Source organism: Mauremys mutica, chromosome 2 (genome assembly GCF_020497125.1).
Source record: "Mauremys mutica isolate MM-2020 ecotype Southern chromosome 2, ASM2049712v1, whole genome shotgun sequence".
Classification (NCBI taxonomy): Eukaryota; Metazoa; Chordata; order Testudines; family Geoemydidae; genus Mauremys; species Mauremys mutica.
Genome location: NC_059073.1, coordinates 179871439 through 179885940, shown reverse-complemented (window position 1 = coordinate 179885940; position 14502 = coordinate 179871439). Strand labels below are relative to the sequence as shown.

At 44.2% G+C, this 14502-nt stretch overlaps 1 protein-coding gene across 7 annotated transcripts in view; it reads left to right on the top strand.

The window, feature by feature from the left end:
• Positions 1-14502, top strand: part of COL15A1 (collagen type XV alpha 1 chain) — a 328870-nt gene that overhangs the window by 171084 nt on the left and 143284 nt on the right. For all 7 annotated transcript variants that reach the window (XM_045005761.1, XM_045005760.1, XM_045005762.1 and 4 more), the window contains 2 exons: positions 2375-2501; positions 6231-6349. In XM_045005761.1, the coding sequence (XP_044861696.1) occupies positions 2375-2501; positions 6231-6349 (246 nt within the window). The remainder of the gene's footprint in view (positions 1-2374; positions 2502-6230; positions 6350-14502) is intronic.

Sequence of the window (14502 nt, the reverse complement as noted above, 5' to 3'; positions counted from 1 at the left end):
GGCATCAAGATCCAACCTTATTAAAGGATTTATATACACAAAGTCCAGTACTGCATGTTAAAACATGGCAAAGCTTAATGCTCTAGATTTATTACAATTCAGATCAACAGATTACATTTAAGGGTACATTAAGCTGTTGGCTCCAATGAATAGATGGAGTATGCTTGTAGGGAATATCACGAAAAAGATGTACAAAAATAAAGGAAAAGAGAAGATAAGGAGCGAACACAAATATATGTAATCTGTTAGAGCAAAGGTATTTGAAATCCAGTCTAATCAATGGAAAGATGCCTGTTGACTTCATTGCGAGTTGGATCTGGCCCACAGTGAACAAGACTCCTGGTATTCTTTGTTCTTTAAGCTTTGAAAGAAATTGCAAGTCAGAATTGACTTCTTAAAACAAATATGGGTTTGTCTACACTGCAATTAGACGCCTGTGGCTGCCCCATGCCAGCTGGCTTGGGCTAAGGGGCTGTTTAACTGCACTGTAGACATTTGGGCTCTGGAACCCTCCCGCCATACCTGATCCCAGAGCCTAGGCTCCAGCCCAATCCCGAACATCTACACTGCAGTTAAACAGCCCCGTAACCGGAGCCCCACAAGCCTGAGTCAACTGGCACAGCCCAGCCGCGGGTTTTTAATTGCAGTATAGACATATCCTATGTTTCCTCAGAGCTTTACAAGTGACTGAAGTGAAGCCACGATGCCTTCAATAGCAATCTTATTTTATCTTATTTTTTTACGACCAGTAGCAAGACTCAAATCTGGAAATAGCAGGAATCTGCACCCACCAATTATAATTGTGACTTGTATTGTGATTGCACAATGGGGACTAGGGTACCTACATGCCAGGTGCTGTACAAACATAGAACAAAAAGACAGTCTCTGCCCCTAAGGGCTTAGTATTCAGTCCTCCCCTCTGTGCTGTCACTGTCCTTCCTTTTAAAATGAGGACAGCATCTAAGTGCATATTGTACTTGAAGCATATGCTTAATTTCCATTGATTTCAATGAGACCTGAGCACATGCTTAAGTGCTGTCTTGAATAGGGATGCTTTCCTGAATAAGGACCTTAAACCTTATTTCTAGTGTTTTATTATGGAAACACAGCAAACTGCTTTGAAAGAGTTCCCCTCTTGTATATACATAAAAACAGAAGGATAATATCACACTAAAGATGTTCTAGGTATAATTCCATTCTTTTACATGTATAGCAAAATATGTTAACATTCCTTATTACCATTATGTGCATCTCTGCCAGATTCTTTGGCCCACTACATGTGCTCCATGTTGCTATGGCAACACAAATCACATTTAAACCTGGCTTAATTGGCCAGTGGAGGACTGAGTAGGGCAATCCTCTGGTGGCACAGAGCCAGCTCTGTCTCAAGCCTCTGAGGGATAGTCTATATGAACAGTTAGTGCATGGCAAGCTGGGATGTAACTCTACCTCTCACTAATATGCCATACACAAACTGTCCACGTGGACCTTGCTGCCATGCACTAAAGTTCTATAATGCCCTTTGGTCTACTCTCATTATAAAGTGTATAGATTAAAGTGCACTAAGGAAATTTTAGTCACGTCAGCAGGGGCCACACAGACAGTTAGTGCATGGCAAAGTAGATTTACACCCCGGCTTGCCACAAACTAACTGTTTGTATAGACAAGCCTTGAGTGTATGTGGTAGGGCAGGTGTGCTCCTACACCTACCCAACCCCAGGCTGCTGAAATTGCTACTGTGACCTATGGGCAGCCAGCAGAAGACAGAGCAGACTGCCAGCTCTGTGGATAGGGCTGGCACTTGCCAGCTCCAGGACTAAGAAGCCATAATGGTGGCTTAATACCGCCTGTGCCTTCTCCAGACTGGTGCCAAATGTCTTACCAGGCCCAGAGGATCTGGATTTCAGATCTGTTTGCTTGCCTTTCAGCAGAACTTAGTTGAAACTTTCATACATATTATATGAAATTCATATTAAAACCGTTTGGCTATAAATTAGAGAGATGGTTCCTGCCAATCAGAAATGAGGTATTTAAGAAAGAACAGCGGTTAAAGAGAAAAAACTTTATTGTAATTTAATGCAAATACTTCTTGTTAGTAAATGTTAATTTTATTGGTACCTGCCTTTTAGCAGTAACTGAAAACACATTAAAAAGAATTAGGCATTATTAGGAACAAGTGCATAAAAAAGTGCTATTTGGAAGAAAACCAAGACTCCAGTTGAAATTCATAAATATAACAGGTTTTTCTATTCTCTGAAGTAGAACAAACCTATTGATTCATTTTATATGGTAAGACTTTTCTCAAGAATAATGATCAAATATGTTTGCTTTACTTTCTTGCTAAGCAATTGTTTGGGAATTTATTTTTTTTTAGCCTGAGGAAACAACAGCTGGACCTGTAGGAGCACCTCCAACTGTATCAGCTCAATCAGAAGAAATGGATTTCTCAGGACATCATATATTAGATGAAACACCTGAACCACCTACAATCAAAGAACAAGGCACTATATATATTACCCTTTTTTACTTCTACACTCTTCATGGCCGGGCCTATATTTTCTCTGTATAGAAAGCATGTAGCACATTTTGGGTACTACCTGAAATATACATAATCATTTTAAATATCTTAGATATTCTGTTTATTATGATGGGCATCTCATCAGTACTGAACGTGATGAGCCTAGTGCAGGGTAAAATACATTTTTCACCAAACAGGTGCACTTTGCATTTTTCAAACCAGTCCATTGTAACAGTGGTTATAGGTAGAGACTACAACCCCTCCTGAGCCCCTTTTTGCTAACCATGGGGCCCACAGATCATTTAACCACACCATGGGCAAAAAAATCCTTAGTTCTTAGATGTACAAAGAGCAGGCATACCCCTCTCAACAAAGATAGGTCCCGATCATAGCTGCATTCAACTAAACGATAGTTTGTTTGAGAGGAAAAACAGATAAAACAAAGAATTAAAATAAATTCTCGGTCTGTATGACTCTCAGTGGACAGTAATGCAAGCCAGCAGACGTGCATATCCACCGGTTCTGGTGTCTTGAAGTAGTGTACCTGGTCAGCTGTGCAGTACTATATGTAGGAAGGATTTTTACTTCTCTAACTTCTGCTTAGATCACCTGATACCTGGGCACATGAAGTGTCATTACCCCATCTTAGAATGTATAAATATAAATGTTGTTGGTTCTAAAATTGTCCAGCCCCTTTAAAAAATTTAGCTCCAGTATTTAATTCTATGATCTCTTATGATAGTGAATACTGCATACTTAACAACACTGTTATCCATCTCAGTAATGTCTGAGCACCACACAGACAAATGTATCTTTGCCACACCCTGTGAGGTAGGGGAGTATTATCTCCAATTTACAGTGGAGAAACAGGCAGAGAGAGATTAAGGGCCAGATTCTCAAAGGTCTTTAGGCACCTAAAGATACAGAGAGGTGCCTAGTGGGATTTTCAGAAGTGCGTAGGCACCTAAACTTACGTTGATTTCAGTGGGAGTTAATTGTGTAGGCACTTTTTGAAAATCAAACTTTGTCCCTAATCTGCCTCTTAAGGCACCTAAATTCCTTTAAAAATCTGGCCCGAAGTGACTTGGTCAAGGTCAAACAAGAAGTCTGTGACAGAGCCAAGAATTGAACCCACATCTCTTGAGCTCCAGCCTAGTATCTTAGCAACAGGGTCACTTAACTGTCATTCATTGGATGGTCATGATGATGAAAAGTGAGAAACTGTGAGGGGTAAAAAATCTAAAATGTGAGGCACCATTTTCCCAATGTGTATAGGGTACTTGATCCTATGTAGTGCAGGTATGGAGCATTTCATGTGTAAGTGCCAGGTACAAAGTGCTAAGCAGGGCACGAAGCACAGAAGAACCCAGTTCTCCAATAGTGAGAAAACTGCAGCACACAACCACATTACTAGAGCAGGAATCAGCAATAGGAGTAAGGCCAAAGAGGAGACTGCATAACTAATTACCTCACCCTTAGACAGAGGATTACACTTAAGCCAAAGACTCCTGAAACAAACCTTGCAGGGCACATCCTTCATTTTTAAAGCTGTACAGTTGAAAGTTAGGCAGTGGGAAGGCAAAGGGTTGAAGCAAGAAGATCATCCAATGCACTCTCCTTATCTCACCCATTCCTACAGTATATCCCAGGGCCGCCCGGGGGGGGGGGGGCGGCAAGTGGGGCAATTTGCCCCAGGTCCCAGGCCCCGCAGGGGCCTCCACGAGAGTTTTTTGGGGCCCCCCGAGCAGGGTCCTTCACTCGCTTGGGGGGCCCCGGAAAACTCTTGCGGGGCCTGGGCCCCAGGAGCTTCTTCCACTCCAGGTCTTTGGATGCAATTCGGTGGCGGGGGGTCCTTCTGCTCCGGGACCAGCCACCAAAGTGCCCCGAAGACCCGCGGTGGGGGGTCCTTCCACTCCGGGACCTGCCGCCAAAGTGCCAGGTCTTTGGCGGCAATTCGGCGGTGGGGGCCCCCCGTCGCGGGTCTTTGGGGCACTTCGGCAGCGAGTCCCAGTGTGGAAGGACCCCCCGCCACCGAATTACTGCCGAAGCAGGGGCCCCCCACTGCCGAAGACCCCAGGCCCCCTGAATCCTCTGGGCGGCCCTGGTATATCCCCTCTTTTGTACCTATCTTCTCTTTTTGTACTTTCTTAAAAAAAATCCCCCTAACTATCTTTCAAAGTTTTTGAAATAACTGTGTTTTTATTTAACTCCAGCCTTCTCTATTCCAGAAAGATTTTATTTTTGCCTTGAGTTTTGGGGGTTTCCCTTCTTTCCCACTTTCATCTTCTGTTTGTGTATTTTTGTCTGTAACCCTTCTGCCGGGCCGAAACGATAGCAGCAAAGGCCGGGTTCAATACATAGGGGTCCCTTCCCCTCAACATAATGCAAAACCAGCTCGAGCCCCCACCCAGTGACCTGGGAAAATCTTACACACACCCCTGGGCGCCTCGAGGAGGCACTACTTCCCCTCTCGCAAGCACAGAGTCTTGGTGTAGCAGAAAAGGTTTAATTACATGAGATAAACAACAAGCATTAAATTGGGAAAATACCTTGGCTAGAGTTCATAGATCAAACCGTGAGCAAAGATCCACCCCAGCAAATTGGGCCGTGTCCTTCTCTCTGGGCCCTTGAGTCCAGCAACCCCCAAATCACCCACAGTCCCAAAAGTCCCACAATCCCAAGTCTCTGTCCTGGGTCAGTGCAGCCCCAGAGTTCAAGAGTCTCTCTGCAGAGGTCCCCCTTCCCAGCCTGGGTAGAAAGGGGCACCTTACGTGGTTTTGGGGCCAACTGCCCTGCCTCTTCATGGGGTTCTGCTTCCACTAGTCGTCCCCGCAAACAGCTCAGCTCCGCTTGCTCTGTGGGCTGCTCCGCTCTGCCAGCTGCTCTGGTCCATCAGCTGTCCTGTGATCCACTCCAGCCATCCTCACGAGCTGCTTGGCTCCACTCACCCAGTGGCTGCACAAACTGCTCCACTCCGCTCTGCCAGCTGCTCTGCTCCACGGTATTGCTTCAGGCTCCCCACTCATTAGCACAGTACTCAGTGCTCTCAGCTTAGCAAATCCAGCTCTTCAGTGACTTCAGCTCTTAGTGATTCCAGCTCATAGTAGGGGAGCCCCAGTGCCAGTGAGTTCAGCTCAGTAACCTGTATCTAGACTCTTAAGGGAATCAAAAATTAACTCTGACATTCCACAGTGGAGAGAGGCATATGTGGAACTGGTGCTTCAGGCTCACACAAGAAGCCTGCACCACCAAGTACAGATATCTGTCCCCAGCCTCCCTCTCCTGACTGGGTTTTGGAACCCATGTCCCTTGTCTAGCAAGTGCTATTTAGTTGATAATGAAACCCTCTATCATAAGACAGTTTAGTAGTTCCTCATTTACTTAATCGGGGTGACAACATTTTATTGCTCCTGCCCCAATAACAACGAAATTGGGGCTCCCATAGCTGTGAAAATAACCATCCCAGGCTGCTTTGCGGTATGCTAAGTGGGGTGGGAGTGCCAATGCAAATAACTGAAATGCTAATGCAAATACTTGAAACTTCTTTCTGCACTCCCCATTACCTACCACCAGATGTCAGGGTAGAGCTCATCCTGACTCTGCTTACATGTCAAATACCAATTATTTTCTTTCTTTTGCCTTCCTGTATGTTTGCTCTCTTCCCTGATAAATGTCTTCTAGTGTGTGTTCTCTATTATTTCATTTTATTTAGGTTCAACCAGTGCGGGAAATGATCAACATGAAAGTGACGCCACTACGGTAGCCCAGGAAATACTAAAACCAGAAGCTGGTCCTAGTGCTATTGTTTTGCAAGGAGTGAGCAGAGAAAAGGTTAGTATAAGTGGCTTCCTATGTAGCTCCTCATAGACTTTAAGGTCAGAAGGAACCACCATGATCATCTAGTCTGACCTCCTGCACAAAGCAGGCCACAGAATCTCACCCACCCACTTCAGTAACAAACCCCTAACCTATGTCTGAGTTATTGAAGTCCTCAGATTGTGGTGTGAAGACCTCAAGCTGCAGAGAATCCTCCAGCAAATGACCCATGCCCCATGCTGCAGAGGAAGGCGAAAAACCTCCAGGGCCTCTGCCAATCTGCCCTAGAGGAAAATTCCTCATTATGGCTCTGATTCAGGAAAGCACTTAAGCATATCATTAAATGCTTTCCTGAAATAGCACCTTTATCCTTTTCAGCTTACTAATAATGTTTATGGTGATCAGTTATTTGTATACTTAAGCAGGTATGGCATCTCATGGCAACATCATATCCAAACCTACTTAAACTGTTGGGCAGTTCAAATCTAGATCCAAACTTTCCAGTTCATACTGTGCCACAGACAGAGCAAACATGTGCTTTTGATGTGGACTACTTTTACTTTATTTAAAGAAGGCACGAAGAAGGAAAAGAACCCCTATAAATCCTCAAAATGAGAGCCTGGAGTTTGTTGTTCATTTTATAACATCCATCTTGAACTAACTTGTAGAGACAGCCTTGCAGACTAGGGGCTATTTTATTCTTAAGTAAAGCCTCTGGTGCATGTTATGTAATTTAAAATCTATTTGGTATGCTACACAACATGCACCAGGGCTCCTTTATCAGCTGGATAGAGCAGTTGAGCCCAAACTCCTTGAATTTTGGAGCAGTTCAGTTCTGAAATTTGTATCTGTGGCTCGTCCCTAGAACTGAGTAAACAATACTGCCCTCCCTCAGTAGTTAAAAGAAAACCTCTTGAAATAGATTACATTTTCAAGAGAGGAGGCAAAAGCACTTGAACAGATTTGAAAGCGAGTTTGATTGTTTGCAGAGTACTCTTGCAAAAATTCTGTGAATTTTTTTTCATTTTTGGTGGTTTTGAAACAAGATAGGCCCAGTTCACTTAGCAGATACCCAAAGTATATCTGAATTGTGCTAGCTACTTAAAGCACAGAATTCCTTAGACACACATTTATGTCCACACCAATTTCATACTCAAAATTTGAGAGCCTGATCCTACAGTCTTTACCCAGACTTCATTGGGAGCTTTGCCTGATTAATGGCAGCTGGGTATGGCCCTGGGTACTTTGATAAACAAGCACACAGTGTTAGAACATAAGAAAAGCCATCAGACCGTGGTCCAACTAGCCCAGTATCCTGTCTTCCAACAGCGGCAAATGCCAAGTACTTCAGACAGAATGAACAGAACAGTGCAGTTATTGAGGGATCCATCCCCTGTCATCCATTCTCAGCTTCTGGCAGCCAGAGGCTAGGGACCTCCCAGAGCATGGGGTTGCATACCTGACCATTTTGGCTAATAGCCAGTGATGGATCTGTCCTCCATGAATTTATCTAAATCTTTGTTGAACCCAATTATAGTTTTGGCCTTCACAACAACCCCTGGCAATGGGTTTGACTGTATGTTGTGTGCAGAATACTTCCTTTTGTTCGTTTTAAAACCTGCTGCCTATTAATTTCATTGGAAGACACCTGGTGCTTATGTTATGTGAAGGAGTAAATAACACTTCCATATTCACTTCCTCCATGACATTTGTGATTTTTGTAGACCTCTATCATATCTCCCCTTAGTTGTGTCTTTTTCAAATTGAAAAGTCCCAGTCTTTTTAATCTCTCCTTGTGTGGAAGCTGTTTCATTCCCTTAATCATTTTTGTTGCCCTTCTCTGTACAGTAACTCCGCACCTAATGTTGTAGTTATGTTCCTGAAAAATGCGACTTTAAGTGAAACAATGTTAAGTGAATCCAATTTTCCCATAAGAATGAATGTAAATGGTGGGAGGTTCTAGGGATTGTTTTTTTTTTGCCAGACAAAAGCATTATATACATTTTAAACAAGCAATTTAATATGGATATAAGTTTTTAAAACAATATTAAAGAAACAATTTAATACTACAATCATCATTGCTGAGTATGAAGCTTGGTTGAAGTGGTGGAGTCAGAGAGTGGAAGAGGGTGGACTGTCCGGCTGCTCCTCTTGCTGAACTTTCTGAACTCAAACAAACATCTAGAGATTGTTGTTTTGCTTTCCTTTCCCCCCCCCCCCTTTGGTAAATTTCTTTATAGCAAGTCATTAGATGACCAACTCCCCTAATCACTTTGGAGCTGCATTCCCTGTCAGGATCATCATTACTAAGGATTTGCAAGCCAGCTTCAATCATTTGGAAAGCTTCAGAAAGACGTTTGGCAATCAAATTTTGATGGGTTGGTGGTTCTTCTACTTCTTGGCCCTCTTCTTCCATTGCTCTCATCACCTCCAGTTGCATCAGATCTTCATTGGTGTGATTGCACAAATTGTGTAACATCGGCTTCTTCCACTCATCAAAACCTGCTTTCTTGCCAAGCTGAGGATATCTTTCTTCATAGCGGGCACAACATCTTTAAATCCTTTTAAGTCATTGACCCATTCAGGCCACAACTTCCCCCACACACCATTCATGGATGCCTGAGTAACTTCAGCCCAGGACTCGCCAATGTTATTGATGCACTTCAGGATGTTGTAGTCACGCCAAAATTGCTGAATCATAGGTTTGTCTTCCCCATCAGTGCCTCTGATGAGCTGGTCGAAAGAATGGCATAAGTAACGCGCCTTAAATGCAGTGATGCCTCTTTGGTCCATGGGTTGGAAGAGTGATGTGGCATTAGGTGACAGAAAAACAACTGACATTTTCGCACAGGTTGTCCAGTTGATCGGATGAGCTGGTGCATTATCAATAAGCAATAAAATCTTGAAGTCAAGATTCTCCTTGGCACAGCATTCCTTCCATGCGGGGACAGCATTGAGTGTCAGCCATTCTGAAAAAATAGCTTCAGTTATCCATGCCTTCTTATTGGATCTCCAAATGACCAGAAGGTGTTCCTTTGAAAATTCCTTGAGAGCGCATGGTGTTTCAGATTGGTACACTGTCAGTGGTTTCATCTTCATATCTCTGGCAGCATTACCACCTAAAAGCAAGGTTAGTCGGCCTTTAGCTACTTTAAATCCGGGCGCTGTCTTCTCCTCTCAGGAAATGTAAGTCCTCTCAAGCATCCTCTTCCAGTGCAGGCCCATTTCATCGACATTGAAGACTTGTTTAGGGGGATAGCCACCTTCCTCAATTATTTTCTTGAGAAAGTTGGGGAATTCTTTAGCTGCTGCAGTATTAGCACTAGCCACCTCACTGGACATCTTGATGTTATGCAGGTGGAAGAGCCTCTTGAACCGATCAAACCATCCCTGAAAGTCTGTGTCTGTGATCCTTCACCTTGGTCTCTCTTCAAATTGTCATACAAACTTTTTGCCTTAGCTTGTATCACTAGCAAACTTAGACATATGTTCCGCTGGTTTTGGTCCTCTATCCACCGTGAGAGAAGACGCTCCATGTTTTCCAGCAAACTACTTCTTGATCGATTCTTGTAGTAGCACTAAGTGGTGTTACACACCGAGCATAAGAACGACCATACTTGGTCAGACCAAAGGTCCATCCAGCCCAGTATCCTGTCTGCCGACACTGGCCAATGCCAGGTGCCCCGGAGGGAATGAACCAAACAGGTAATAATCAAGTGATATCTCTCTCCTGCCATCCATCTCCACCCTCTGACAAACAGAGGGTAGGGACACCATTCCTTACCCATCCTGGCTAATAGTCATTAATGGACTTAACCTCCATGAATTTATCGAGTTCTCTTTTTAAACCCCGATATAGTCCTAGCCTTCACAACCTCCTCAGACAAGGAGTTCCACAGGTTGACTGTGCGCTGTGTGAAGAACGACTTCCTTTTATTTGTTTTAAATCTGTTGCCCATTAATTTCATTTGGTGGCCCCTAGTTCTTATATTATGAGAACAAGTAAATAACCTTTCCTTATTCACTTTCTTCACACCACTCATGATTTATATACCTCTGTCATATCCCCCCTTAGTCTCCTCTTTTCCAAGCTGAAAAGTCCTAGCATCTTTAATCTCTCCTCATATGGGACCTGTTCCAAACCCCTATCAGAGCACTAGCCCTGAACTTGTTGGCATTATTCCGAATTGTTCTCACAGTGGTTGGAGTAAGACACCCAAACTAATGGTTTTCCTGGTTTTCTTGCTGCTAGTGGTACTGCTACTGCTAGGCACTCCACTATCACTTGCTGGACTTTTTTGACTTATGATGCTGGGTGATGCTCCTCCAGACGCACATGCATGTGCTATTTTTCTCTCCCTTCAGACTGGAGTGGCCGGGGTCATGCAGCATCAATCAACTAGTGCAAGGGAAAGAATTCGGAAAACCCTGTCATTCTCCATGGTAATCTGCTCCCCTACTGGAAGCACTGTGGGTTTAGGCTAGGACTAGTTATGGAGGAGGACCAAAGGCCTCTCTTCCAGGGTGGCCTGGAAAACTGGCTCTGCTGTATCTCCCCTAGTATACATGCACTCAGCACCCGGGCAGCATTGCAGCCAATGTAATGTAGTAAGAGGAGGAAAATAACCTTTGCTGCAGGGCTGTGCCCCTCTCTGCTGTGTGCATGCAGAAGCAGAGAGATGCAGCTGGCATTAAAGTGAATGGCAAAGCTCCTGTGCATTTCATAGACTTTCATGGGAGCAGGGCCAGGTTCTGTGCATCTCTACACTGCTTCTCCCCCTTGCTACAGCAAAGCAGGCGCTGGAACGCTATTCCTGTAACTTCAGGTAGTTGAAGGCTGCTATCAAATCCTCCCTCACTCTTCTCTTCTGCAGACTAAATAACCCCAGTTCCCTCAGCCTCTCCTCATAAATCATGTGCCCCAGCCCTAATAATTTTTGTTCCCCTCTGCTGGACTCTGTCCACATCCTTTCTGTAGTGGGGGGCCCAAAACGGGACACAGTACTCCAGATATGGCCTCACCAGTGCAGATCCCCGCAGGACACCACTATTTACCTCTTTTCATTCTGGAAACTGACCATTTATTCCTACACTTTGTTTCCTATCTTTTAACTACAGATTTCAGAGTAGCAGCCATGTTAGTCTGTATCAGCAAAAAGAACAGGAGTACTTGTGGCACCTTAGAGACTAACAAATTTATTTGAGCATAAGCTTTCATGGGTTAAAACCCAATTCCATTGGAGGCATGCAGTCAAAAATACAGTAGGAAGATATATATATTGTGACAAAGTTCCTCCTCTGCCTTGGTGGGTCCTGCACTTATTGGTGGATTTGCTCACCTCACAGATTCACCATGTGGGTCAGGAAACAGCCCAGAGACCTTCCCCTCTGGTAGCAGGCCATAGTCCAGGTCACTTCCTCCTGTGTCTGATCAGGAGTTGGGAGGTTTGAGGGGAACCCAGGCCCACCCTCTACTCCAGGTTCCAGCCCAGGGCCCTGTGGACTGCAGCTGTCTATAGTGCCTCCTGGTACAGCTGCACGACAGCTACAACTCCCTGGGCTACTTCCCCATGGCCTCCTCCCAACATCTACTTTATCCTCACCACAGGACCTGTCTCCTGGTGCCTGATAATGCTTGTACTCCTCAGTCTTCCAGCAATATGTCTTCTCACTCTCAGCTCCTCGTCCCTCTCACTCCCAGCTCCTCGCATGCACGCCACAAACTGAAGTGAGGTCCTTTTTAAACTCAGGTGCCCTGATTAGCTAGCCTGTCCTAATTGATTCTAGCAGTTTCTTAATTGGCTCCAGCTGTCTTAATTATCCTGCCTGTCTTAATTGGTTCTAGAAGGTTCCTGATTACTCTACTGCAGCCCCTGCTCTGGTCACTGAGGGAACAGAAAACTACTCATCTAGTGACCAGTATATTTGTTCTCTACCAGACTCCTGTACCACACTGGTCTGGGTCTGTCACAATATACACAGAGAACATGAAACAATGGGTGTTACCAGACACACTATAAGGAGAGTGATCTGTTAAGGTGAGCTATTACCAGCAGGAGAGAAAAAAAACTTTTTGTAATGGTAATCAAAATGCCCCATTTCCTCACACCTTCTTGTCAACTGTTGGAAATGGGCCATTTTGATTACCATTACAAAAAGTTTTTTTTCTCTCCTGCTGGTAATAGCTCACCTTAACAGATCACTCTCCTTATAGTGTGTGTGGTAACACCCATTGTTTCGTGTGTGTGTGCGCGCGCGCACACACACACAATCTTCCTACTGTATTTTCCACTGCAAGCATCCGATGAAGTGGGTTTTAGCCCACGAAAGCTTATGCTCAAATAAATTTGTTAGTCTCTAAGGTGCCACAAGTACTCCTGTTCTTTTATCTTTTAACTAGTTACTAATCCATGAGAGGACCTTCCATCTTATTCCATGACTGCTTATTTTGCTTAAGAGCCTTTGGTGAGAGACCTTGTCAAAGGCTTTCTGGAAGTCCAAGTAAATGATATCTACTGGATCAGATTTTGTGCACTTATTTGTTGACACCCTCAAAGAATTCTAATATATCATGAGGCATGATTTTCCCTTACAAAAGCCATGTTGATTCTTCCCTAACAAATTGTGTTAATCTATGTGTCTGCAAATTCTGTTTTTTACTATAGTTTTAAACCAATTGCCTAGTATTGAAGTTAGGCTTACCGTCTTATAATTGCCAAGATCGTCTCAGGAGTTTTTAAAAAATTGGCATCACATTAACTATACTCCAGTCATTTGGTACAGAGGCTGACTTAAACAATAAGTTACATACCGCAGTTAGGAGCTCTGCAATTTCATATCTGAGTTTGTTCAGAACTCTTGGATTAATATCATCTGATCCTGGTAACTTATTACTGTTTAATTTATCAATTTGTTCTGAAACCTCCTCTATTGACACCTCAATCTGGGACAGTTCCTCAGATTTGTCACCTAAAAAGAATGGGTCAGGTGTGGGAATCTTCCTTACATCCAGGAGCGGCTCCAGGCCCCAGCACGCCAAGGGTGGGGGGCGCTCTGCCAGTTGCCGGGAGGGCGGCAGACAGGCTGCCTTTGGCGGCGTGCCTGCGGTGGGTCCGCTGGTCCCGCGGCTCCACCGAAGCCGCAGGACCAGCAGACCCCCCGCAGGTACGCCTGTGGAAGGTCCACCGGAGCCACGGGACCGGCGACCGGCAGAGCGCCCCGCGCGGCATGCCGCCATGCTTGGGGCAGTGAAATGTCTAGAGCCGCCCTTGCTTACATCCTCTGCAGTGAAGCCCAATGCAAAGAATTCATTTAACTTCTCTGCAATGGCCTTATCGTCCTTGAGTGTTCCTTTAGCACCGTGTTTGTCCATGATTGTTTGACAGGCTTCTTGCTTTCCATGTACTTACAAATTTTTTTGCTGTTAGTTTTTGAGTCTTTTGCTAGTTGCTCTTCAAATTCTTTTTTGACCTGCCTAATTATACTTTTGCATTTGACTTGCCAATGTTTATTTTCCTTTCTATTTTCCTCGGTAGGATTTGACTCCCAATTTTTAAAGGATGCCTTTTTGCCTCTAACCACTTCATTCACTTTGTTGTTTAGCCATTATGGCACTTTTTTGGTCTTCTTACTATGTTTTTTAATTTGGAGTATACATTTAATTTGAGCCTCTCTTATAGTGTTTATAGTGAGATGCTTTAGATAATTTAATGGCAAATTAGGGACCAGAAATATCTGTAAATTCCTTGAATGCTGTGTCGTTGTAGTTGTGTTGGTCCCAGGATATTATAGAGACAAGGTGGGTGAGGTAATATCTTTTATTGACCCAACAATTTCCCAGCCCTGAAGCACAGCTCCGTGTAAACTCAAAAGCTTGTCTCTCACCAACAGAAGTTGGTCCAATAAAAGATATTACCTCATCCACCTTGTCTCTGTAAATCCCTTGTAAAGCATTGGGAATAATCACACAATTATTGGGAGTAATCACATAATCAATCAGTCATAATGTCTGGCAAAAATAATCCCTTTTGGGGCAGAAACTTTCAGGGCTGGATTGCATCTGACCCTGCACAGGAAGGTAAGGGGGGAAGAGAGTACAAGGATCCTTCCTCTCACCTCGTTGTGGCTCAGGTAAGGCCAGGAACAATGACAGCCCTGGCAATCCCCTG